General features: G+C 38.0%; 1 protein-coding gene across 1 annotated transcript in view; it reads left to right on the forward strand.

Annotated features, from left to right (window-relative positions):
* The window catches only part of MPO (myeloperoxidase), a 622068-nt gene that overhangs the window by 581131 nt on the left and 13921 nt on the right, over positions 1–27016 (forward strand). The window contains exon 12 of the mRNA XM_044054141.1: positions 9636–9832. Coding sequence (XP_043910076.1) covers positions 9636–9832 — 197 coding nt within the window. The remainder of the gene's footprint in view (positions 1–9635; positions 9833–27016) is intronic.

Raw genomic sequence — 27016 nt, forward strand, 5'->3', positions numbered from 1 at the left:
TTGCTGCAAAATTCCATCAATGAGAAGCTCTACAATTATTTACATGTAGAAAAACCAAGGATACCGGTTTTGTTTGGCATCCCTAAAATTCACAAGGGAACTAACCCACCAGCATTCAGGCCAATAGTGGCAGGGGCAGGAGGAATCACGGAACCCATCGGTAAATTTATTGATTGAATATTGAATACTAAAATAACAACTGATGCAGACTTTCTGTTTTTTAAAAGTGACTATGATCTAATGTTTAACAAAGTTGATATGTTTTGTGACAAGGTTTTAAATAGAAAATTGAGAAAGCTGGAAAGAGACTTGGCAGAATACAGGGAAGGGTTGGCTTACCCTGCCCCTAACCGTTATACCAAAGGAGTGTCTAACAAAGTACCTTCTGTAGTACATGCCCAAGAGGAAAATGTTCACGAAGAGGTGGAAGAGCCACCTCGAAGAAGTGAAAGGCTAGCTGAAAAGGGTAGGAAGGGTGTCAACCAGGATTTTCAGCAGGACACAAACAGGCACCCAGGGAATGGACCCGCAGGTAGTGAATGAGGAAAGTTTTTTTGAAGTAACACTAAACACTTCAAACACAGAATTTGCTGTGGACCACACTAACAGTATTAAAGGCAATGGTATAGGGGGCCTTAATAATCCAAAATCATTGGCTTTGTTCCTGTAGTACACCTGACTAACCTGTTTCTCTTACTGTGTCTCCTCCACTCTTTTTCATCTCTGCACTACATTAGTTCTGTTCCTTTTACTGTTGAGTTTTTAAGTATGTACATTTTGCACAATTGTGTGATATTTAATTATCTGCATATTGTAAACTTGATTTTCTTTGAATTTATCCTTTCAATCCTCTGTTTTTCTATTTCTCTGATTGTAGCTATATCTTAGAATAGTAGATTTTTATCTAATTGTAATGTACTTAGTTTATAGTGGAGCTTTTCTCCTCGGGCCTCTGCTGAAAATGGACATGTATCCAGCCAGACTAGCCCGGTCAACAAATGTAAAATAAAATAAATAAAATAAAAATGACGTGTACTATTTTAAGAAAGGATAACTTTGCCATTTATAATTACACGGACTTAGAGCTGGATGACTGGGTGTTTGACGTGTTCACGCGTGGCTTGCAATTTGTGCCTTCTAGACCTATGAATCTTTCACAGTCCCTGGTTGAGTTAAAACTCTTTACCAGGGGTTTGAATTTAACACACTATTTTAAGGGGCAGCAATTTATGGAGACAGGTCCAAGCCGCAGAAGTGTATTTAACCCCCACCACATCCACTCATATCTTTTTTTGAGAATTTGGTGGAAAAGGATTTTAGGAAAATATCTATGGACAGAAAGACTTCATTAGTTGGCAACTTTTCTAAAGAAGGGTTCAACTTTATTAAACAGTTAAAGGACGAAAATGTTAGGATAATGAAGCCGGACAAAGGCGGAGGGGTAGTGTTGATGTTTGCTGCAGACTATGAGGCTTACATTCATAACATGCTTCAAAATGATGGGCAATATTCAACAGTCTCACGAAATAAAGTCAATATTGCTCTAGCGCAAATCAACTATCATTTGTACGATTTATTGCTGCAAAATTCCATCAATGAGAAGCTCTACAATTATTTACATGTAGAAAAACCAAGGATACCGGTTTTGTTTGGCATCCCTAAAATTCACACGGGAACTAACCCACCAGCATTCAGGCCAATAGTGGCAGGGGCAGGAGGAATCACGGAACCCATCGGTAAATTTATTGATTGTTTGACTAAGAGATTCACCCCCCTGCTTACGCATGTATGCAAGGACTCCTGGCACTTTCTGTGTGATTTTCCTACTACCAAGTTTTCTCCTGACCTGTTGCTGGTGACCATTGACATCAAGGATCTCTTTTCTAGCATTCCACATGATGAGGGTCTGGACTGGTTTGGTGAGTTTCTCACCAATGAAACCGATTTGAACAACAGACTAAGCAACTTGGTCATTGAATTCATGGAAATCATATTACGTAACAACTTCATCTTTTTCAATGGAGAACTCTTCAAGCAAAGTAAAGGAGTAGCAATGGGGGCATCCTGTGCCACCTTTTACACCAACGTGGTGCTTCACGTATGGGAGCACAAGTTTGTATTGATCCCCCCTTGGGAGCAACATCTACTACTCTACAGACGCTACCTTGACGACATCTGCATCTTGTGGCAAGGGTCCGAGGATGAGCTTTTGAGTTTTTTTGCTCACATCAATGCAAGTACCAATTTTCTGCAGTTCACTCACTCCACCGATCCAGACCAATTGCATTATTTGGATGTCACCATATACAAAAATTACTTGGAGAACAGTTTTCAATCTAAGCTGTATCGAAAACCTACTTTTTCCAACTCTGTTCTGCACTTTGAGAGTGCACATCCTTTTTTCCAGAAAAAAGGCATTGTCAAAGGACAACTCATCAGGGCAAGCAGGATTTGCAGTGGACATGACGACTACATGGCAGAGGTCAGGTTTTTGGAAAGTCTGTTCTTAGAAAGGGGCTATCCTCTGGACCTCTTCAAAAGCCTTGTCGAGGAGGTAAATTCCGAAAGAGGAACTGTCTATCCACCCCTTCTGGGTAAGGGAACAGGCATACCAGCCAGCTCCGTTCCCGTTATCAACAATGAATTTAAGAACAGTTTTATCTACACCTACTCTTTGCACTCAAGGGAAATGGAGGAATCTGTAAGAAAGTACTGGCCTGTACTTGCCCTCTTTGAAGAGTTTAAGGGGCTATTGCCTGACCAACCTTCATTTGTAAGGAGAAGGGGTACCAATCTCAAGGAAATGTTTGAGAAAAAGCAGAACATTACAAGGAAAACTAACCCAGCAAGAAAGGGAACATTCAAATGTGGGGCATGTAGCCAATGCCATGCCATCTTGGAAGAAAAAAGTATCACCATTCCATCCAGAAGGTTTAAAATCTACCCCACGGGCCATTTCACATGTGATAGCAAGGGGGTGGTCTATTTATGCTTCTGCACCACTTGCAGCAGTTTCTATGTAGGCAAAACGGAAAGGGAATTCCGCAAGCGGATATACGAGCATTTTTATGATATAAACAAAAAGAAGGAAACCAATGCTTTTTATAAGCACTCCCTGACCTGTCCAAACATAAAACTGAAATTTATGGTACTGGAGCAAGTTAAGCCTGATGCCAGGGGGGGGTGATTGGGAATCAACTTTAGAATATCGAGAACTCCTCTGGCAATTAAAGTTAGATGCTGGGAGACCCCCTGGGCTTAATGGTTTGATCAGTATCAAGCCGCTATTGAAACTAAGAAGGGCAAGACTTTAGTTTGACATTCCCCTCACAATTACTTATGGCAAGTACTCATACACATGGGCATGATTTTCACTTAATGCTACACTATACAAAGTCTATGTTAAGGAAAGACCTATTGTACAGCATAGTTTTACTTGGTCAAGATATAGTGTTCTTTTTCCAGCAGGGTTGTCAACAAGACCAAGAAAAGGAAAATATTGTCATACCCATACTAGGCATTAGCCCTATATTATACTTACACGAACAACAGTTGGTACGTCAAGTCACTCCATCTTATTCCAATTTTCAAAAGAAGTGCAACTTTTTGCACAAAGCAAGTTTTATTACAAAGTTAAACACTATGGAAACAGTGCACAATGTTTTGTTTACTTTTAAGCTATTAGCATTTTTAGTAGTGACAGATGCATTAATGCATTATTTTAAGCAATCTATTTTATTTTTTTATATATTTTGTTTTAAAGGAATTTTTAAGCATGGGGAATAGTGCATATTCTCTTTAAAATGTTAATTGGTAGTGCTTTCTAATTAACCTAGGATTTTCAAGGTATATAAGACACCTGATTCAACAGTATGGTGTCACTTGATAAAGCTCAGAATTCCTCTGAGCGAAAGCGCTTGTGTGTTATTATTCTGTGGTTCTGAATAAAGGAATTATTTGAATTCGTTTGGTGCCTACCTGGATTTACTGAATCTGCCTTGGTGAACTTACAACAAGCTGTTCCATTTCCTGGCTGTGTGTGCATTTACTTCCTGGTTTGGTTCTCTGCTGTTTGTTTGACTTCTTTCCTTCTGGAGATGAGTAAAGTGTGCTAAGTAATTCAAGGACCAAATGGCAAAGGTCGATGAAGTATACACCTGCTTCTCTAGTCTGTCCATTGGCCAGGACTCCCTGTTTGGAGACTAGACAGTAGGACTCTCCTCTGCGAGTTCTTTTATAGTGGTCACCGCCACCACCACAGTGTCTACTGCCAAGCCTTTGGACCAATGAGGGTGATCCTCTGGAGGGGAGAGAATTTTGTCTGGTCTCCAGGAGATAGGCTCAGCAGTGTGAGGACTCTTTCAGGCACACTGCACAATAAGCTGGACTAGATCATCTACAGGCGGGGGTCACCCAGGAAGTAGAGAGTTGAGCACAGAAAGCCTGCAAGAATACAGCCACCTCAGAGGAAGAGTTGGAAGGCTTCCAGTCTCCCCTCTGCTTTAAGATTTCTAGTATGTCTCCAAAGGAGACATCCTCAGGGGGTGACCATGGGCACTCTTCCCCCTCATCGTAGTCTGTATCTTTGGTAAGGGATTCTTCAGGGGAATCCACGTGCTTCCTCTTGCACAATCTCTTGTAGGGTGGGAGCATCTGAAGAGGGCTCCAAATAGAGAGTGCCCTGTGGCAGTCCCAGGGTAGTGGATTGTGTCAGCTGTGGTCCAGAGGACATGTATATGTGACATACTGGCACTGAAGGAACCAGCTGTGTGCTTGCTGAGGTGAGTGCCTTCTCCATTACCTGAAAAGCAGGCCCACCCAAAGAGGGATGTGAGCCTGGACCTGAGAAAGACAACCTTGGAACCAGGGTCACACCCTTCTCCGACGAGCTCACCCCCAGGAAAGGAGCCACGAGAGGACTCAGTGCCATCAAAACAACTGGGACAATAGATGACACCATAGAAAAAATAGGCGCTGTACTAGGGGTCATGGTACCAACAGACTAGTCATGATCCCGAGGATGGGTCAGCTCCAAATGAGTCGAGGACCATAGGGTAGGCTCCGGAAACATGGTAAGATCTAACAATGGAACCAAAGAAGCTGGAACCATGATAGGCATCAGCATTGAAGGCTCCAATACTTGCAAAGAGGTCAAAGGAGGAATATATGTTGAAGTCTGTGGATAAAATTCCTCAGCACCATGTAGGAGGGAGGATTTAGAAGGAGTAGGAATTCCTCTGGCCACCAGGAGCCGATCCACAAGTCTTACTACATCGAGCTCCGAAAGACTCCTGGTGGAGGGGGTTGACATCCCTGATGGAGAATCAGGCCATTCAAGAAATGGACAGAATTGTTGTCCAAAAAAGGGATCTACCAATGGGGAATATCGGGTCCAAGGTAAAGTTTCACCCTTTGGCACCATGGTCAAAGGACCAGAAGGTTGCATTGGAGGGGGGTAGTGACCTGAAATGGGGAGACTATTTTTGGTGTCAAGTGGGGCAGTTGTACCGTAGCAGTGGTTGGTACCATAGGTGTTGAAGTATCTCAATTATTTAGTTACACTGAATATTTTTAAACATTAAGGTCCTGATATAATAAGAGAAACTGTGTGCAGGAATACATGCCATAAAATCTAAAATAACAATTCCATATGTGTTTCAGTCATTCTGTAACTTAAGAGGGGCTTGGAACCAAATCTCTTATATGAACTTCACCTTACCTTACTCATATAGCTAAGTGTGGGTTGCAAACCACAGTGGACAATACTATGGGTGAGAAGGATGGCCAAAACAGGGCACAAAGCTTTTCAACTTGAAAACAAAACCTAGCAGTTAATGCTTCTGCTTCCTTAACTAATGTTTGCAATTATTTTTTAATGGCTGGATTAATAAGTAACTCTTTAAAGACAGCAAATCCTAATTCCATTCACAAAGTATTTCTACTAAAGCAGAAAATTACAGACAGGCTTGGTTTGCTTTCTCCTTTTTCCAAAACTCTAGAATTATGGTTGAGGGCTTACTTAAAGAACAATTATCAAACTTAATTTTCCATGCTGTACATTTGCATACCCTTATGAAAAACTAGCTTTGGATCATGAATCAATTGTATCTAATAAGTCAGTGCAACTCTTGATATCAGACAGCAATTTCATGTTATATGCATTTATTTTTCAAAACTGCTATGTAACTGTCATCCTGCACTCTTCTGGACAAAATCAGAGGATAGGTAAAATCATACGCCTTAGCGCTGGCTTACAAAGTGGCTTAGTATAGATATTAAAATGGCAGACTCAAATGTGTACATTCTGCATGGACTTATGGAATTTTTGTCCATGGTTATTGAAAATCTTTTTTTGGCAGCAAATGAGGGAAATTAGAAGAAGATGAAAATTGAGACAGAAGAAAAAATAGTGAAACATGATAACAGCCTCATGTATCTGGAAGGGTTGGTTGAGGAGAACAAAAGTCTAAATGAGGAGGTCAAAGTTAGAATTAGAGGGGCTGCAGAGTGGCATGGGTAGTGTATGACAGAAAAATTCAAAAAAGCTGAAAATTAAGATGTACAAAACTTTACTACTGTATGGTACAGAAACCTGAGCAGTAAAGGCACAGCAGTTGAGGAAGCTAGAGGTGATGGAGATAAAGTGCTTGAGAGAGACGGTAGGATGCACACTAAGGAACAGATGAAGAAATAAAGACATCAGAACAGACACCAAAGTAGTTCCAATTGCAGAGAAAGTCATATAGAACAGATTACAATGGGGGCACATGAGCAGAAAAGTAGAAGACAATCTGGTGAAGAAGATTTGGAGAAGACAGGAGAAGGCAAGAGGAAATGAGGACGTCCAGCAAAGAGATGGATGGATTGTGTGAGATTAGACCTGTGACAGTCAGGCATAATTGTTGAAGAAGGTAGGAGAGCGGCACTGAATTGAGAAGTGATCACAGTTGACACAGCACCCAAACCCATGAAGAAAAATGGGAAAATGTGGTCTGATGATGGTAATGTTATTTAATTTTTTACCATATTTTTTAAACTCAAAAATGTCTGATACTGATTTAAAACTAGCATCATTTTTAGCAATATATCATCTAGAGAGGTCATTAAAATTCTTGGTAATATTATTTATAAAATATTGAGTTTTAAAATCCATTAAGCATCAAAATAACTACAAGAAGGCAGAATTCTCTCTCCACTAATACTCTGTAAATGTTTTGTTTAAAACAATGGATGTAAAGTAACTTACTTTTATTGACAGTTGTATTTTTAGTACTAAGACAAAAGGTAAAAAGATGTATATGCTGACACTTTTAGATGAAAAAAATTTGAACTTTTATTCTGAGATATCATTCAAATTGCCAATGATAATTTTGCATGTGCCACTTTTAATTTTTCTCAGAGTAAACACACAGAAGTATATATGAGAATGCATAGTTATATAATAGTCTTTGGAAATGTTTTCTACAAATGTAAAAACATAAACAAACATTGCTGTTGTTTTCGGTCACAAATTTACCTTTAATAACCAGTGTAACCTGTGATGGACTGCTCCTATCCAAGACTTGTTTTTTCCCTTATGTCCATTACTTTCAAGGAAAGGTTTTCTCTCGGGTATGATGTGATGCTCAGTCGGATAAATCAGATATTAGAAAATTAATTAATGAATAACCAGTTTATCAATATCTGAAATAAGGCAAATAAGCAACAAAGATGCACTATATGTTTACAGAACAACAAACTGATCTCTTTTACCTTCATGTATATCTTTGTTTAGGACTGTCCTTGAGCAGTCAGCAACTTTTATGGCTAATAAACACAATTAAGTAATTTAATAATATAAGGCTTTAAAATACTGCCTCAAACAAAACTTAAAACTCATTAATTATTTTCTTTACAATGTAAAAGAATTGAGAGGAAATCTAGTTATGGTAGAGAAAGTATGTAGGGCCCATTCTTGCTTAATTGCCGAGTCTTGCAGTGAGACATAGTACATATATTTTCATGGATATAGGACAAGTGACATAAGATGTTTTATAGCACTACAAAAATATGAACTGGTTTAGCTGAGGAACTGTACAGAAGAGAACTTATTTGTCATATGTAGCAAATTAATGTCAGCCTCAGAATTGCTAAAAATCCTCCAGATGATTAATTTTGAAGAGTTCGGTTTTTTTCAGATTTTGAATATTTTTATATCCCACCTGTACTCTTATTGTCTATCAGAGCTATCAAGAGTACCATGACCAGTTCTGGAGAACAAACCTTAGTCAGAGCAAAGAGTAGGGACAGTAAAGTGTGATGTAGCTTAAATGATGTAAGGTCTCTCTCACTCATTTTTTGAATGAGGACAGAAAACCAAAATGAACAAATTTTAATAGAGCACTATTGTAATTACTATAGCAAAGGAGGTGAATTCTCAGAAGAACATGTCCTTAAGCTGGAGGGGTAAAGACTTTTGCCGTACATCCAGAAGTATTTCTTCATAGAGAGTGGTAAGTTCCTAAAAAACACATCTGGGGGTCTATATTATAAGACTGAAATCCAAAAATGTCGACTCACCTTTAGTTGACATGGAAATGTCGGGGAAAGGGCAGGTGTAACAGAACAGCCAACCCATTTCTTTCCCTTGGAAAGAAATCGGTGATTTGGCCATTCGACAATCTGGGAGTTCGACATTTCCGTATCAACGAAAGATGAGCTGACATTTTCGGATGTCGATCTTATAATATAGACCCCATTTGGGTATTGTGATGAGGATAAAAAGCATTATGGAGTTCTAGAATACTTGGCATACTCAAAATTAATTCACAGTGGAAAAAGACATAGATCTGAAATGGAACTCATTACATCCGAGTGATGCCTCCAGGTGCATCTGCAGTTAACACCTACTGATGCCTCTAGGCGTCAAATATTGCTTGTTCATATTTGCATCAGTAATTTCAAAACCATGCTATATACAAGGTTTTAAATAAAATAATTTTAAAGCTTACACAATAGCAAACTCAACTACATTAATATTTGACATCTGTCTAGTGCAGGTAAATCGATATTAACTGTTGTGTTTATTATATTAACTTATATAGATATACTTTTCACATTTTCTAAATATCTCAACAAGAAAGTAACACAGACAGAACTCCTTAGCCTCATATGAAAGCTCTCAGCTGGATGAATAAAATGCTGCTGATAGTGTGTGTGTAACTTAATTGGTTACTGAAATATTGTAAGTTGTTTACAAAATATTACAAATGTAATAGTTACTGTATGTATTGAGGCATTGGGGGGATTCGTAAAGATTGCCATATCATACTGCAATGATAAGTGGTTCTCAGACGCTGACAGAGTCTGTGTTTCTTTTTTGTAATTTTATTCCCATTGCATTATTTAACTTTTACTGTTTTAAGTTAGCTGTTTATATTTAAGTGCAAGAAATATTTAACAAAACTATAATCTACAGTGAAAAGTAAAGAAATATCATTAAATTGCTAGCAGGTTCATTAAGTTTACAAAATAGTGCCTACAGTAATACATTATATTCAAGATAATTACACATAGTTTGTAATAAACTGTTATTGTGAAGCTGGAAGTTTTTCTCATACTGTCATTTCAAAATCATTTTGTGTTTCTATTTACAGATTTTGGTGGGAAAATATTGATGTATTTACAAGTCAGCAGCGAGACACACTGCAGCAGAGCACTCTCTCTCGGATTATCTGTGACAATACAAGAATTAACACTGTTCCCAGGGATGCATTTATCTTCCAATCTCCACAGAATTATGTAAAGTGTAGTGATATACCACGTTTTAATCTTAATGCTTGGAAAGAGGAAGGTAAGGGAAATGTCTATGTATGTAAGTGTGAGTGTATGTTTGTGCGTGCATGTATGTGTGTCTGTGTGTGTGTGGGTGTGTGCGTGTGTGTGTGCATATATATACATATATATATATATATATATATATATATATATATATATATATATACATATATATATATGTATATATATATATATATATATATATATATATATATATATATATATATATATATATATATATATATATATATATATATATATATATCTATATATATATATATATATCTATAGACACACACACACACATACTCATGCAAATGTGTGCAACTACACTTTTATTTTTTAGGTTGATATTCTCCCTTGTACAGAAGACACTCCAATTAGCAAGGTAAAACCTAACGAGTCATTTAGCTTGGGTGCAGCTGCAGAAGCAGGAATAAAAAGCTATATGATTTGCTGGCTAAAGAATGTGTCTGTGATACTCTAGGCCCAGCACTAGATACTGTGACTAACCATACCATAAACATTTTCTTAGAACCCTGTATCCTAGTCTACAAAGGCAAATATGCTGTGAAGACATTAGATCATGTCCCAATTCATAAGTCAGTCACACTACATTCCTCCCTCAAGTGTCGTCTGTTTTAACAACAGGTTCATATTGCAGATTTTATCATACTATTGATTAATAAGGCAAGGTAAAAGGTACTGTGATGTAATTGCTCTTGGATCGCAACAACATATCTATACATTTTTTTCTCTATATTTTTTCATTTATTAATTTTCTAGTTACCATTATAATCCTATTCAAGGGTACAGTGGAGCTAGAGCCCATCCTGACACTCATTGTGTACTAAGCAGAAGAACCAATCCTGAATAGCAGCCAGCCCATCTTATTAGGGTTATACCTGTTTAGTCCTCAAAAAAAAGTCTAAGAAATGTGCATTGCATTTTGAATCTTTCACGCAGACTAAGCGAAGTTAAATAGAAATTGCTGTAGGATGTTCAGTGCTATTTTCTCCCTTTAATTTCGCCTTTTGGGTTTCTAATACCATGACAGGAATGAACCTCATTCATAAGTCAAAGTATGATTAATGTTCACGAAATTAGTATTGCTTCAATCTTTGATGTTAGTAAGAAGTGCTCTTTGCAACACCCACAATGTACCCAGTAATGACTCCTTCTGCAATTCATACTGAGTGACATGTGTCAGTAACATTTCTAAGTACAATTGTAAATTCTTTTTTATAACACCCATTACTCCGACTATTATTATTGTCTGGGTATCTTTCTTCCACATTTTGCATAACCCCCAGTGAGGCAGTCCTGCCGCATTATTGTTCCTTTCTGTATACTTTCCTTCTGCCATTAGTGTATCACACCCAGCAACAAGATACGTGACGGTTTCCAATTCTGTTTTACAAAACCTACATTTGTCTGTTTCTCCCACATGTTCAATGGACTTTGTAAACAAACATATACATAGTCCACTATCTTGGGCCGCCAATATTAACAATTCGTCTTTTGATTTAAATTCATCTCTCCTTAACCATTCCTGTGTTCGATCCTGATCAACATGAGGTTGTTCCAAGAGTTTTCTGTACTTGCAAGTATATTTATGCATTTTCCACATTTCTTGCCTTCTCAGCTGATCCTTCGCCTTATAGTCTTTGTTTTGTTCTCTGGCACATTCAGTTGCTGGCTAATTTTATCTACTTCTGATTTGATTTCCATTCCTGGGTTGATGCTGATATGCTTCTGCTAAACTAAGCAAGGAAGTCATCTTAGAGTTATTCTCCTTATGTTTTAAAACTTTCACCATGTTTGGACCTTATGAGGTCAGCAGATATGTATTTTTATCCTAAGTATCTTGACACATGCTACAAGAAAGTCAAAATGATCAAATGAAAACTTATTCTTACTTAAAATATGACTTGTACACAAAAAAATGGTAAATCGAAAACATGCGGTGAGTTCAGAATGCTAGCTATGGAGTTACAGAGTACTTGACCCAAGCTGCATTAGTTCCTCGAACAAAACAGTGTTAACTGTAGAGCGAGAATGTATTTCACTGGTCAACATTTCAAGCACCTTTCAGAGAAACTAATATAGCTAGGAAACAATGGATAATCAGAAGCAAAGACTTAATAACGCTTTAAGAATTTTTAGTAATTCTGTAGTTATAAGAAGTGGAAACTCTCACTCCTTAAGTTGTTTTCATTACACATTTCTTTAGACTTAATGTACCCATTATGTATGTTATATTGTGTGTAAAAGTGATATTAAGTTCCCTGAGAACCATCTGCACCACAGACTTGGGAGTAAGATGTGTGTCACTGCTGCTGACTAGGAAGAAGAACTAGCACTCCACACACACACACATGCACGCACGCACATTGCCTCTGATTAGGAACAAGGAAGACAGCTTTGCAGTACTATATTGCTTCTGCTGGAACAACATGTAAACCATGAGAAGGCTGCTATGCTGTCATACAGCATATTATTTAATGGGTCAGGGTGCTGCACAATTCACAGAAAACAAACTATAAGAATGTTCATAAATACTAGTTTATGCTACAGAAACACTAAGTATGACAAAAGCTAACAGCAAACGTACATGGCACGGTATTGTTAAGAAGAAAGGGATAATATATAATTACCACCAACGAGGAACCCAAAGGGTCTATAGCCTACAAAAGCAAAGACTCCATGATAGAAATCCACCAAAAACCACATAGTTTATTCACTACAGTAACACATGCAATTAATTAATGGTTATTGGTGGTGGCAATTTTCTACTAGGTTTAGAGATGGGGAATTATATTATAGGTACATAATATTTTTAACAGAGTTAAACAAAACTAAATGGTCATATTAAACAGTTACAGTCAATATCTGGTAGATTATTTAACAGAGTTAAAACATGAAATGGTTATTATTATTATTATACAGTTACAATGAATATCTGGTAAGTTATAGCTGGGGGAAGAATAGTTTACAGGATTTTAATGGAAATAATGGGACGCATGGAAACAGCATGCTTGGGATTATAGTGTTGCAACCAGTATGAAAATTACCAAAGGAGGCTGCAGTGAAGGCAGCCTCAAATGGTACTGCATTAGCAGTGGTATAGTTTCTGTGGGGTTATGTAGTGGGAGTGGATCACTTGTTAAAGTTATAGTAAGGTGACAGTGGCAAATTTCTCATGGGGTTATAAGTACATTTTAAATGAGGTGATCTTTAATGGAAGTACACTGGTAGTAACTGTTTTGCTTTCAATGTTGCTGTCCATCCATTCCATCACAATAAACCTCTGTTGTAACTGGACTAATACAGTCAATCTAGTTACCTCACACAGGATCATTTTACTGGTCTAAGATATGACTGGGAGAAGCACTATACTGTTGTGAATGCAATCTTGATTTCATTTCTGTTCTTAGGAGGGCACTACATGTAGAAATAAACAGGAGGAGACTACCACATATGGCACAGTTTGGAGAGATGTCAAGACTTAGAGCAATTCTGACTTTACACTCCAGGGATTTGTTGAACAATGAGTCCTCCCCTGCTGTATCATTAGAAGAAAGTGATATAATAATGATCAACTGTCCTGCAAGTGTGTTTCACTGTTATAATATTTATACTGCATTCAGTGACATCACAAACATGAATTCAACAGCTCTGCTAAGAGGATGGCTAACAGGAGTTATGGTTGTATGGTGAGATTGCAATGCAAATAGCTAAAGGTGTTAATGGGATGGAGTCATACTTAAGAAGGCTATTACAGTTACAATGCAAGGGGATTTTCTAGGTGAGTTGCAGTGAAGGTCATCTTAACACTGGGATTAGTATAGTAGGTGTCACTGATATCATAAGCATGTAGATTACTGAGACTAAAGGTCCATATGGTGATATGCAAATACAACAATATATAGCAGATTTCTAAAAATCACAACATATGTAAATGGGATATTGCCAAGTTACCTTAATGGACAATTATACCCAGCTGATGAGTTTTCTTCCACTAAGAGTGGTTTCCCTTCCCTTTAATCTGACATCTAGAATGTCACATAAAATGATGCATGACTTCTCCTGTTTCCTACATGTTCCTGATTGTACAGTCTACTTGCACATCAGTTTGACTTTGAGATCTCAGATTACTTCCTTTTGAAATTTGTTATAACATATAATACATTGTAGGGGCCATGTCAACAATCTCTAACAATGTCAATTATTTACAGAAGATAAGAAAATACTAGTATGAGTTAATCTTGACACATTCAGCTGAGATAGTGAGTGATTTGGAGAGGAGCATTTTGGTAGTTCATACACATATTTTATGAAATTTAATGTTATGAAAGGCATATGGTTACAGCCTCTAGAATCATCAGTGACAAAGAAGTATTTCACTGGGATTTGACTATTTTGGTTGATCTTTTCAAACAGAGTGGTTATCCAGAAAAAATATTAGCCATGGCAGATGAAGGTAAATCAGACTATATGATTTTTCCATCCATACTAAAGTCTGGGTTTACACAGAAACAAAGAAACTCCTACAAAGATTTTGGAAATTTATTAATTCATTTTTCTGTTTATAGTGAAAATATTAAACAAATGCAAATCACCAACTGGACATTATTATAGGCAATACTGATTTAGTTAAAGCCATAGACAATATGCCAAATTGTATTTATAAGAAACCTTTTAACCAGAAGTTGTTGTTGGAAAAAAATGTTTATTAGTGAGCAGACCAGGAGACAAGGTTGGGACTTTTATCAGTGGGTCTAGCAGATGATATAGGCACATCAACAATACTTGTTTTGGTGATCAAACACACCAATCACATTTTATCTTTTGACTATAGTCGTAATTATGATTCTGTTGGTGTATTTTTTATCACTAGGTGTTCAAATTGTGAGAGTTTCTATATGCATAAAACCACTAGAAAGCTCTCACACAGAATTTAGTTTCATAGTTTTATAGGCATATACCTGGCTAATGAGCACCAAGGCCATTATAAGCCTAGCTATGCAACCCAATTCAATTGTGTCCTTATGTATCATGGGTGTTTATTAGGAGGAGATATGCTAGTTACAAAGTTTCTAGATGTTATGTGCATAGGGGGTATGTTAGTTTGGGCATTACTGTCTGCCTCTATCAGAAACATGGGGGCCAGACCCTTGGTGAATTTCCAATTTCCCATTCATTCATTAAGGTTACACTTAAATAGGTTTAAGGATGGACTCTTGCTTCATATGGATGGGGAGCCTGTTTCAGAGCATGGTGATCCTCTGAGACACATCTGTCTAGCCAACATGTCTTATTTATGTCATAACAAAATTTAATTCCTTGGATCTACTGGTTCTGATGCTGTTTATTTCGCAGATGTGCAAAAGGTCCATCAGACCTGGACCAGAGGATGACTTGTATGCTAATCATATTTCGCACTTCAGCAAACTGTAAAAGACTGAGTATAGAGATAAGGCTTTAAGGTGATCCATATGGACAATGTGTTTATATCCTGGATTCCCCTGGTAAGGAATGTTTGTGGGCATTCCAACTGTTGCATACATGCTGAAGGGGGCATTATACTCAATGATGGATCTGGTAAGAGCCAAATAAAGCAGTACTATGACTTCCTTGGACCTGGATACCATGCCCTTACTTATAAGTTGGGCGACATAGAATTATTTTCCTACTACCTTGGCCACATGTTGGTCAAAGCCCAGATTACTGTTTACATATGTTCCCAGATCCCTGACTAATGGGAGAACTCTTAGGAGTGTCTAATCAATGGAATAATTAGCCTGGGTAGCACTTTTTTCAAAAGGCAATATAATGAATTTCTTGGCATTGAGTTTTAATCCATGGCTTTAGCAACAGTCATCTGTCTGTGTTAGACTGTCTTGTAAGATGATTGTTTCATGGAGGGAATCTATGATAGCTCCCAGTTTGCAATCATCTGCAAACTTGGTCAGCCAAAGGCCTGCAACATTAGCCTTTACCTCTGAGAAGTAGATGCCAAATTGGAGCAGTCCCAGCATGGAGCTGTGAGGTACACTGCTGGTGATCAGTCACTTTGTGGAGGTGATTTCAACAGTCCTGACTTCCTAGGCCCTGTCTGTGAACCAGCTGGCAATACAATGAATTAAGTAGGGGTTTATGCCCAGTTCAGTGAGTTTGTCAAGTATACTCAAGGGTGTACTGTATTAAATACCTTAGCCAAGTCCAGGTAGCCAGTATGCACTGTTTTCCCCTCATCCATTGTCTTGGTAACCTTCTTAAAGAAGTTCACCATGTTTAGTAGGTATGACCTTCCCTTGAAAAAGCCAAACTGGTATGGGTCCAGTGTCTGAAGGTTGCCAATGTCTTTGCTGATCATTTCCATAGTATTTAATTTCATGGCTTTGCATATCAGATTAGTCAGACTAATAGGTCTGTTTCCAGGGTCTGTTGATAGTCCACCCTTGTGAAGTGGGATAACTGTTGCAGTCCTCCATTTTCATGATACAAAGCCTGTTTTGAGGCTATAGTTGAATGAGATTCAAATGGTCCTGACAGGTCATGTTTCAAGCTATTTAGGAGGCATCTCAGGATACTGTTGGGGGCCCATTAAGGCTCTGTTTTGGGCTTTAGCAAGCACCACCAGAACCTGTTCCCTGTTAATATTTGGGGGTGTATGCTAGTAGGTATTTCAAGGGAAGAGATGAGGGAGTGGGGTAGGGTGAAGTTTGAGCTGAATTTGTTAGCCAGCAAATTTGATATGTCATTCTGTTCAGTGAAGGTAGCACCACTGACCACCAATTCAGCAAACTGATGTGTACTGCCTTTGAGGTTTCAGTCATAGGTATAGAAAGCCTTACGGTTGTCTTTAGCCTGTGAGGTTATCTTGACCTTACTTAGCCTTGTTGGACTTAATTAGCTCTCTTAGTTTCCTGTTTAGTTTAATTAGAGAATTCCTATCCTTATGGAAGTGTCTCTTCCTGATTTTAGCCATGACATTTTTCTTTTTGTTATATACCTTATTAAGGTTACGATTCCACCAGTGTGGTTTGTTTTTAGAGTTTGTTTTCAACTTACTTCTAGTAGGTACAGCAGTCTCTATACAGCCATTTACATGGCTGTACAGTGTCTCTGTGAACAATTCTGTACAGGTTGATGTGAACTCGGGGTTGGGAGGGACAGTGTTTTGTTCAAACTGTCACTTAATAAGATGTAATTTGCTTTGGAATAATTTACTAAGTTCTTTTTTTATTTCAAAGGAGACAACTTTGTGGTCCAACCTCATCAGTGAGGATGTAACATAGGGGAAAGCACTCTCCCATATTGGTAGGTACTAACTAGGTCTAGTATATCTGAACCTCTGGTGGTTGTGTAAACTAACTGGTCAAGGCAGAGCTGGATCCAGCACTAGGTGCTATCGCCTGTGTTGGCTGGGGGGGGAGCCAATAAAAAAATAAAATGATTTATAAATGAATAGTCTGAAAACACAAACCACCAGGCTAGGTATCCAAGATTTATTCCAGTAAAATCTCTAGTGCTTCGGCTTACAGCCTTCAAGGTGTAAAACACTACATAAAAACTCCACCATATATATTAAATCACACCATTATTCAATTAACACTAATCAAATCATTTAAGAAAACTCCATCTTATTAAATAAGACATTTCCAGCTGCACACTCTATTCAGTCCATGGGGAATTAAAGTGCCATATTTCAATATAAAAATTGACTCTTTATACAAAAGCCTATCTTCTATATTTACATTACCATATTGACTAACATGTATTTGTTCTAACACTGTGCCTTGCAACCCCCCAACTTCACTAACATGATGTAGTTTAAAGTGCATAACAACAGGGCTGTCAACCTGGCCCCTGTGTAAAGGCATCCATTTGTAAAAGTCTGAAAGATGTGAGGGCTTTTGGACTTCACAGGATACTTCTGTAAGAAAAAAACAGCAAGCCCAAGAAATCTTTAGGAGAGCACTGAGCATCCTAACATAAATTTTACATGCCTGAACCACTAGGACTGCAGAGCAGGAGATTTGATGGCCTTCCAGCATGAAGCAGCACTGACTGAAGCTAGAGCTACCCTGCCAAAACAGTGAGCGCAGCTGGTGTAACCAACACCACAGACTGGTGAGAGGAGGTTGTGTTTGTATGTGAAATGCCCCGGTTAGAGATGGCAGGTTGGTTAACTTATTTGGGCTCACAGCCTGTAGCTTGATTACAAAAGACTAGAGCCTGAATCCTCTACACCATCTACCAAACTGTCATCAACAGATGCATTTTTGAGGACTGTTGAGTTTCTGTGCATTTTCAAAGAATGTTGATTTTCAGTGCATTTTCATGGACTGCTGTGTTTCTGTGTATTTTCAAAAAATGTTGAGTCTCTGTACATTTTCAAATATTGAGGTCCAGTGCATTTTACTTTCAGTGCATTCTCAAAGAATGTTGAGTTTCTGTGGATTTTCAAGGAATGCTGAGTTTCAGAGGAAGATAAGTTTACTGTTGCTCATGCTAAGTCTGTTTTCAATGTGTAACTGTTTTGTTTAGCAAATGGCCATAATCAGTATTTGTGCTATAACATTTGAAAGCAGTGTTAGTAGCACAACAGGTAGCATACCTGTCTTTGGTGGGCTGTGAGTTCTACTTCCACATCATATAGATGGAGTGTTTATACTGTAGTGCCTTTTAAGGGGAATGGGGGTGCTGCAGTCTTGAGTGCGTCCTCCTTTGGATGAGATGCCTAGTAATTATGAACCTGTTGATGGTCATTCCCTATTGCAATATTACCAGCTTAACAATTTTTTTAAAATGTAACATGGGTGATTTATTCTTCAAGGAATGAAGGCACTGAATTTGTACATGAAACAATGAAATGTCAAGTTATTTGCCAGCAGCAACCTCTTTATTAGTTACGGATCTCTTTAATGTGGAATTATTCAGATGACTTTTACTTCTAATAACATTGTGTATATTGACTGATGCTGGTGGATTGTAATGACAGAGGTTTGCAAAATCTTTTTTGATTGAAATGTTCTGTAATGGGTAGTTTTGTCATTATTGGTTCATACGTTTTGTTTTATTGCTTAGTGGAAAAATGTTCAAGCCTACATATTTGAAACACTCTGTAACACATGGTGCTGTATTAATCAAGGAATATAATTTAATACAGTCAGGATGGTGCAGCAAAGAACACATGTATGTATGCATGGTCCTAAAAATAAGTGCAAGGAGCCCATGGTTTGAAGTAAAATCAAACGTGAATGTAATCCACCACTGGCCAGATGCATTTTCTTTGAATGTAGGTTGCCATGCTGTTTCAATGAATGTGAGGTTCAAAGACATTGAAGCCTGCTTTTCATGATAAGTCCATTTTCATTGTGAGACTGTGTTGTTTTGTGTAGCAAATGGCTATCAGTGTTTCTGCTATAAAAATTGAAATAAAAGTTTTAAATATCTCTAATCATTGTAGAAGTAAAGAAGAAAATAGTATGCACATTGACAGGTTTGAAAAGTGTTTATGGTAACTGGGGAGAAATGGCTAAGTAATGGGACACTGGAATGGCTGGGGGGGGGGGGGCTGATCCATAACCCTGCCTAAGCCCCATTTGACCATGATCTGGTTCTGGTCTTAATATATTTATGTTAGTTGTTGTTGTTTGTGGAGCTTTTCTCCCTGCGACTCTGCTGAGAATGTGCCACAGTCTGTCAGACCATCCCCGTAAACAAATGCTAATAAATAAAATAAATATATACCTTGTCTTGCAGATATGCGCACAGTAGACTTAGGACCTGATTCATTAATGCCTATACTAAGTGTACACGATCTGTATTCAGGAACATCCCCTACCCCATTTTCTGTGCTTTCTAATTGGTCAGAAAGATTACTATAAGTGTAAATGCTGTCTACACTTTGTGGTCCCAAATCCCCTCTTCTTGTTTTAGCTAAGATTATATTTCTTATGCCCAATATTTTAATGCTTTTACATACTTTTTGATCATTAATCACAATGCTAGTGATAGATTTATATTCATAGGTTGTTACTAGACTGACAACCACTAGGGCCCTTACAAGCCTAGCCAAGCACCCCAAACCATCTGGGACCCCGGTATTATATGGAGGGGTGGGGCATGTTAGTAGGTGGGTAGCTAAGGATTTATAGGGGGCTACTATTTAGGATACTACTTTTCTTATTGATGGCCTCTGTCCATAAGGGACCAATGTCAAATTTATGACTTCCCATTTAATTGTCAAGGTTTCATTTGAATAGGGTCAGAGATGAACTCTGGTTTACATGGATAGGGAACCTATACTATAGGTTCATAGGTTGGTACTAGGCTAACGGCCCTAGGGCCTATACAAGCCTAGCCATAACAATTCCCTGGCTAGTTTTTCCTCACACTATTTACTTCCCTGTGTGGGATCCTTTGGGACACATATCTGTCCTTTGAACATGTTCTGTTTATGCCACAAGTGAAGTTTACATCCTGGATCTAGTGTTCCTGGTGCAGTTTCTTTTGTGCATGTGCAACAGATCCATGAGGGCTGGGTCTGAGGAAGCTCTGTAAGCCAGACAAAAATCTTCTCTCAGCAGCCTGCAGGAGATGGAATACAGACACAGAGCCTTTAGGCGATCAGTGTAGGACAGATTATTCATGGTCTGAATTCTCTTAATGACAAACCTTTGTGGGTGTTCCAACTGTTGCAAGTGTCTGATTAGATAAATGTAAAGGGGGCACTGTATTCAATCACAGGTCTGATAAGGGCCAAGTAGAGTGGTACTATAACTTTCTTGGACCTGGATACTATACCATACCCTAACCTATAAGTTGGGTGACATAGAATGATTTTCTTATTATCTTAGCTACTTGTAGGTCAAAGACCATATTGTTGTCTACATATGTTCTCAGAGGCCTTACTAAAGGGTTGACTCTTAGTTTTATAGATGGAGAAATTAACATGGCTTAACAGTTTCCCAAAAAGAATTATAATGCATTTTTTAGTATTGAGTTTTAGGCCATGGCTTTGGCACCAGTCATTTGTCTGTGTTAAACCCACTTGCAAGACATTTGTGTCTTGGGGGGAATCTATAATAGCTCCCAATTTACAGTCATCTGCAAACTTAGTGAGCAAGAGGCCTTTAATGTTAGCCTTGACTTCTTAGAAACAGATGCCAAACAGAAGCAGGTCCAAACTGGAGCCCTGGGTTACTCTACTGGTGACTGGTCTCCTGGTGAAAGTGGTTTCACCAATCCTGACTTCTTCAGTTCTGTCAGTGAGCTAGCCAGCAATCCATTGAGTTATGTAAGGGTTTACACCTAACTCAGAGAGCTTGTCAACAATGTCTCAATGGGGTACTGTATCAAATGCCTTACCCAGATCAAGATACACAGTATGCATTTTTTTACCCTCGTCCATCACCTTGGTGACCCTCTTAAAGACGTCGACCAGGTTAAGTAGGCATGACCTTCCCTTAAAGCCAAACTGGGATGGGTCCAATATCTGCAGGTTGTCCATGTCCTAGTTCCATGATAATTCATTCCATGACACTGCATATTAGGCTTTTTAGATTGATGGTTCTGTAGTTCCCTGGTTCAGTTGATGGTCCACCTTTGTGGAGGGGAATGACTGTTATGGTCCTCCACTCACTTGGAATGTAACCTGTTTCAAGGCTGTAGCTGAACAGTTCAAGTGGTCCTAATAAGTTATGTGTTATACTGATCAGAAGGCAACTGGAGATGTTAATGGGACCCATGGAGGTAGTGTTCTTGGCTTTAGCAAGGGCTGCCAGAACTTGGTCCCTGCTAATAGCTGGGAGAAATATGTAGGAGGGGATTTCATTTGGTGGAGTTGGGGTGGGGGAGTGGGGTGGTGAAGTTTGAGCTGAATTTATTAGCCAGTAGATTTGCTATGTCACCCTGATTGGTGTAGGTGGTACTGTACACCACCAGTTCAGCACATTGTTGTGTGTTACCTCCAAGGTTCTGGATGTAGGTGAAGAAGGCCTTCTGATTTTCGTTAGCCTGCGAGGCTCTCCTGACTTCATAGCTGGCCTTGCTGGACTTAATTAGACCTCCTGGTTTCTTGTTTAGTTGCACAAGAGATCACTTGTCTTTAAGGGAATTGCTTTTCCCAATTTTTACCACAAGTTTTCTTTTATTATATACCCTGTTTAGGTAAGGATTCCACCAGTGGGGTTTGTTTTTATTGGTTTTTTTTTTTGTTTGTTTTTATTTCTGGTAGGTATGACAGCCTCTATGCAGCCATTCACTTTTTTATATAGTGACTCTATGAATAATTCTGCATAGGTAGCTGTAGTCTTGAGGTTGGGGGGAGCCTTGAATTTTGACAAACTGTCACTTAACAGGATGTAGTTTACCATTTAATTGTTCCTAACTGTTACTGGTTTAGATGGATTTTCTATGTTGGTTTTTACTTCAAATGAGACAGCTTTGTGATCCGACCTTACAATTGAGGACATGCCATGGGGGGAGGGGTGCAATGCTCTCCCATGTTGGTGAGTGTGACGTCCCTCCTCAGGGCCAGTAATCAAGGAGCCTCAATCCTTACCACTGACACAGGTAAGGGACGTGCACTTGGAACAAAAAATAGATACACACAGTATTTCCAGATGCAGCTCTCTGTACCAAGCATAAATTCCCTTAAGGACACACAGGAAACATACTCCCAACCTGGCACTAGGTTTCCCTCTCTCTGTCCAGGCCCCAAATAAGACTCAACACTAACTACAGCTGCAGAGTTGAGTCTTCAGTGGACTGTTCCAAGCCAAGTCCTCCATAACCCTTTAAGTGAAACCAGTGCTCTGTGTCCTTGCTCCAAGTAGCTGACATACACACACACACACACACACACACACACACACACACACACACACACACACACAGACAAACACTCTTTGAGATTTGATTTTTGCACACATATGGGAAAGGCTGGCACAGCTTTACCAGCTCTGCTCCCTCTGCCCAGACTATAGGTAAATACTGCCACCAAAACACTCCAAAGCCAGCTACTGTAAGGCTCTTACAAAGGTACCCAAGTATACTGAGTAAAATTAATACTAATATAAATGGTAGTGTTTGACCAATGCAGAAGGCTTTCAAGAGTAACCACGGTGTCACCAAATCAATAGAAGTGCTCCCAAAGGTTAAAATATTCTCTAAAAGCCAGCCACAATGAAAAGTTTAAATATATTTAATAATAAATAATAAAAGAACATGAAAATACTAAATACCTATACCTATTTACAATAAACACCAGAGTTTCAATCACAGGAAATATTAAAAATAACACAGATGGAAAGATTCACACAGATACAGAAAAACAATATTTAACTAATCTCACTATATTTTCCTGACTGATCTAAATAGTTACTGTCCGCTAGTTCACATACTAGAGCAAGACAAAATGAGTAGGTGATTGGTCCTTCTTTGTCAGGTTTCAAAAACAGACTGCTCTGAGACTTCAGCCTCATCTAGTATTAAAACATCATTTCAGTGTTGGATTATAGAATGACATCATATACATCTGGTTATCAGATTTTGTTTTCTACACCATCCCCTTTATTAGAAATTGAACCAGAATGTAACACATAAGTGTCACAATACACACACACACACACACACACACACACACACACACACACACACACACACACACACACACACACACACACACAAACACAGTTTTGCTAAGATGTGTTATAGCATCTGGAAGCTATAAAACCATTTCAAAATCTTCCACCCTTTCAGGGTAGCAGTTAGTTCACCCCTAAAGGACAATACAGTAGGATTCCTAGTCCTGGTTTTCACAGATATTTTGTCTCTGGCTGCAATCAAAACTGTAAGATACAACCTTTAAGGCCTAAACCAGGTAATTTAATTTCAGGCTATTTTTTCAAAGTTAGAACTGAAATTAACCTCCTCTCTTCCAGTATCCTCTGTTACAATATATTTGTTTCAACAGTTACAATACAGTCTGACATACAGGTGTATTTCTTTTCTGTCCAGCAGGGCCCACTGTTGGTAGATTTTTAATACAAGCAGCTTTACAAATACATTTTCAACACAAGCACCTGTACAAATCAATTTGATATACAAATGACATATAATTCTTTACAAAACCGCAGCTAGCTACATTGGCATATGTTACACATCCACTGCCCTACTTCTCCTGGCATAGCTGGCAATACTTCACATCATCACAATGAGTAACAGAGCCATTATATTTAATCCTCTGGGTGTTTGTGTTAATAAAGTCCTGGAAGTTTTGTGCCTATGAGTTTGAGGCAGTTTATGTTTCACAGTCCATAGAGGGGTAGTCAAAGTCACCCTTGAATGAGGTGTTTGGCTGGATGGTGAGCACCTCTAGTATGTTTATATAAGAGTAATGAGACTGTAGGGGCATAGATGGTGAACTGTAGCCATGATATTGTGAGCTCCATTGTATCATCCTGCTTAACGAACCTAGAGGCATGTTTGTTGCTAACACTGTTGAAGACTCAATATATTTTGGAAGTATTTGCAGATTTACTTTTGAAACAGTATTCCCTTCCTTCAAATATCAAAGATGGACATTTCATCGATTAATTTCTTAATATTGTTGTCTTTGAGTGCCTAAATAACTGATACAGAACCAGTCCTTAAATTATAAACATTGTGTACAGCAGCATACATTATTTGTGTGTACAACATTTATATATGTATGTGATTCAGAATCAGGGATCACACCATGGGTAACATGGGTAACAGGATACCATCCTGGTACTGAATCATGTATATTAGCTGTATAATGGAGGTGTATCATGACAGATCTCTGCATAACAGTCATGGAACAGTGTGTTTCTTAAAAGTTTTACCATCCTTGCCATTAACTACAAGGCAGGGTACATTAGCATAAAATGTTAATGTTGGAATCCACTAACATGGTCTTGCCCCTGTCTCACTCCAATCTGATCTATCTCCCCCATCTTTTCTTCCTCCTCTACCTCTGTTAATACTATGTCTTTGGTAACCATACCTCTATTTCTTATCTATCTTCTTGCAGACAATCTACCTAAATATCAAAAAAGAACTGTAATGTGTCATATGTTAATTACATTCCTTATGTCAACTAGTTGCTATCAGCTAATTGTTAACTGCACCAATACTCACTGTATATATGAACCTATTTAAGTCTTGTCTAAAAGTCTATTTTAGTATTGGCATACCTTAGAAATTCCTTATAGTTACTAAGAATTGCAACTACTGTTGTATCTATGTTTTATTTTCTGTTTGTTTTGGAGCTTTTCTCCTCAGGCCTCTGCTGAAAAAGGGCTTCTTGCCCAGTCAAACTAACCCAGTTAACAAATGTCAAATAAATAAATAAAGTGCCCCCACTGGCTGCAAGATTGCTGTATCACTGCTAGAGGTGGATACTGAGTATGGCAGTGGTGACAGCTTCCCCTGCATCACAGGAAAAAGTGAAATAGTAACTATCTAGCTAGCTAACAAAAAAAGTGTTTTATTTTAGAAATTTGCAAAATTTTTTGTTAATGCTTTTGCTCAGTTATCCAGTGCTGAGCAACACATCAGCATAAGTTGAACATAACACCCTCCTATGTGTTTGGCACAACTGCTGATGCGTAGTTCTGGCCCTATAACATGGGAATGGGACAAGGCTGTACAAAGTTATCCCTATTTTTAGAAACTGCTGACTAGAGTTGCTCACTGTCTAAATCATTAATAAACTGCCATATTATTTTTTAGGTAGCAGCAAATTGTTATGTAATAACTTAATAACTTGTTACTACCTTTACAAGAAAAGAACAGTTTGATAGCATAAGATGCAAGTTCTTTGGTATCGCATATCATTTACTGCTTGGCAGAATTTCCTGCTGAGTTCCACCCTTCCAACAGGGCATGCTCAATGCACTGAGTACTGCTGGTACATAGTGGGCTAAGACCACATAGAGAGACTTACCACATTGTATAGCTGTGTTCCAGAACTGCTCAAAAATTTGACACATAGTTTTATACCAGACTTACGGCATGGGGTACTATGTTCGTGAATCTCAGCCTATGTTACAGATAGGAATATCAACTGATGAGATCCTTCTAGTGATAAGCCAGTTAAGACTTAATATGTTCTCTGACCCCAATAGTTTCACGACTATACATTATAAACATTTTTTCTCAGAACTTTTTAAAGTTCTATTGAAGATTTAGCTCTCATTTTAAGATAAATGAATAACTGACTTATGCCTTAATCAATGAAAAATATTTAGCTGCCCAGGTTGGACTCGGATCCTATTGATCCTAAACATTAAAGACCATTTACCTTTGTTAACTATGATATTAAGAGCTCTGCTACACTTTCATAAAATAAGACTTAAGTGCAGTATTCCTTCTGTTGCATCCTGTTTTCAGTCCTGATTCCAGCAAGTAGGAAACCCAGGATCAGTGTTATCTTTTTGAATTTTCCATTGACACGTCTAAAGCATTTGGCTGGGTAGGTCATGTGTTATTATGAAACATTTTAGAAAAGTTTAGCTTTCTGGTTTCCTTTAGTAACAACATTAAACTGTATGCTAAATTTTTTTGTTTCTTCCATATTAATAAGAATCCTTCATTTAGTATTACAATAAGAGGAGAAACCACACAACATTGATCCCCTTCCCCACAACTTTTTAATTTATATATAAAAACCCTGCATAATATTTTTTTAAATAAAATCTGTTTAATTCTCCTAAGTTGTTTACCTCTTCTGTTAGGACGACAGACTTCAGTAACAGCATAACTATTTATACACTAGTATAATAATTGATTTTCTTATTATATATTTTTTTCACATCAGATTATAAACGTAACCTCACCTAATCGCATCAGTTTGCACTTAACAACAATCATTCTTGTATTATGTTACTAGAAATTATGCCTAGTACAGTATTTTTTCTTTCAGATATTTAGACACTTTAACTCACCATTTTAAACTGTTAATGAAAATACTCTTCTTTCATTTCAAACTCTATTCAAAAGGACAACATAGTCAAATTCTAATTTATCTCTATTGTCCAATGCCAATGTGTTATTTAAAAAAATAACATTTTCCAAAATATTTTTTTCATATTAATTCATTCTCTTTTCCATTTCCCAAAATGTACTTTCTATGCCTTCCTTCCAATCAATTTATATTTTC

Source organism: Protopterus annectens, chromosome 13.part0 (genome assembly GCF_019279795.1).
Source record: "Protopterus annectens isolate FY-2018-M chromosome 13.part0, PAN1.0, whole genome shotgun sequence".
NCBI lineage: Eukaryota > Metazoa > Chordata > Ceratodontiformes > Protopteridae > Protopterus > Protopterus annectens.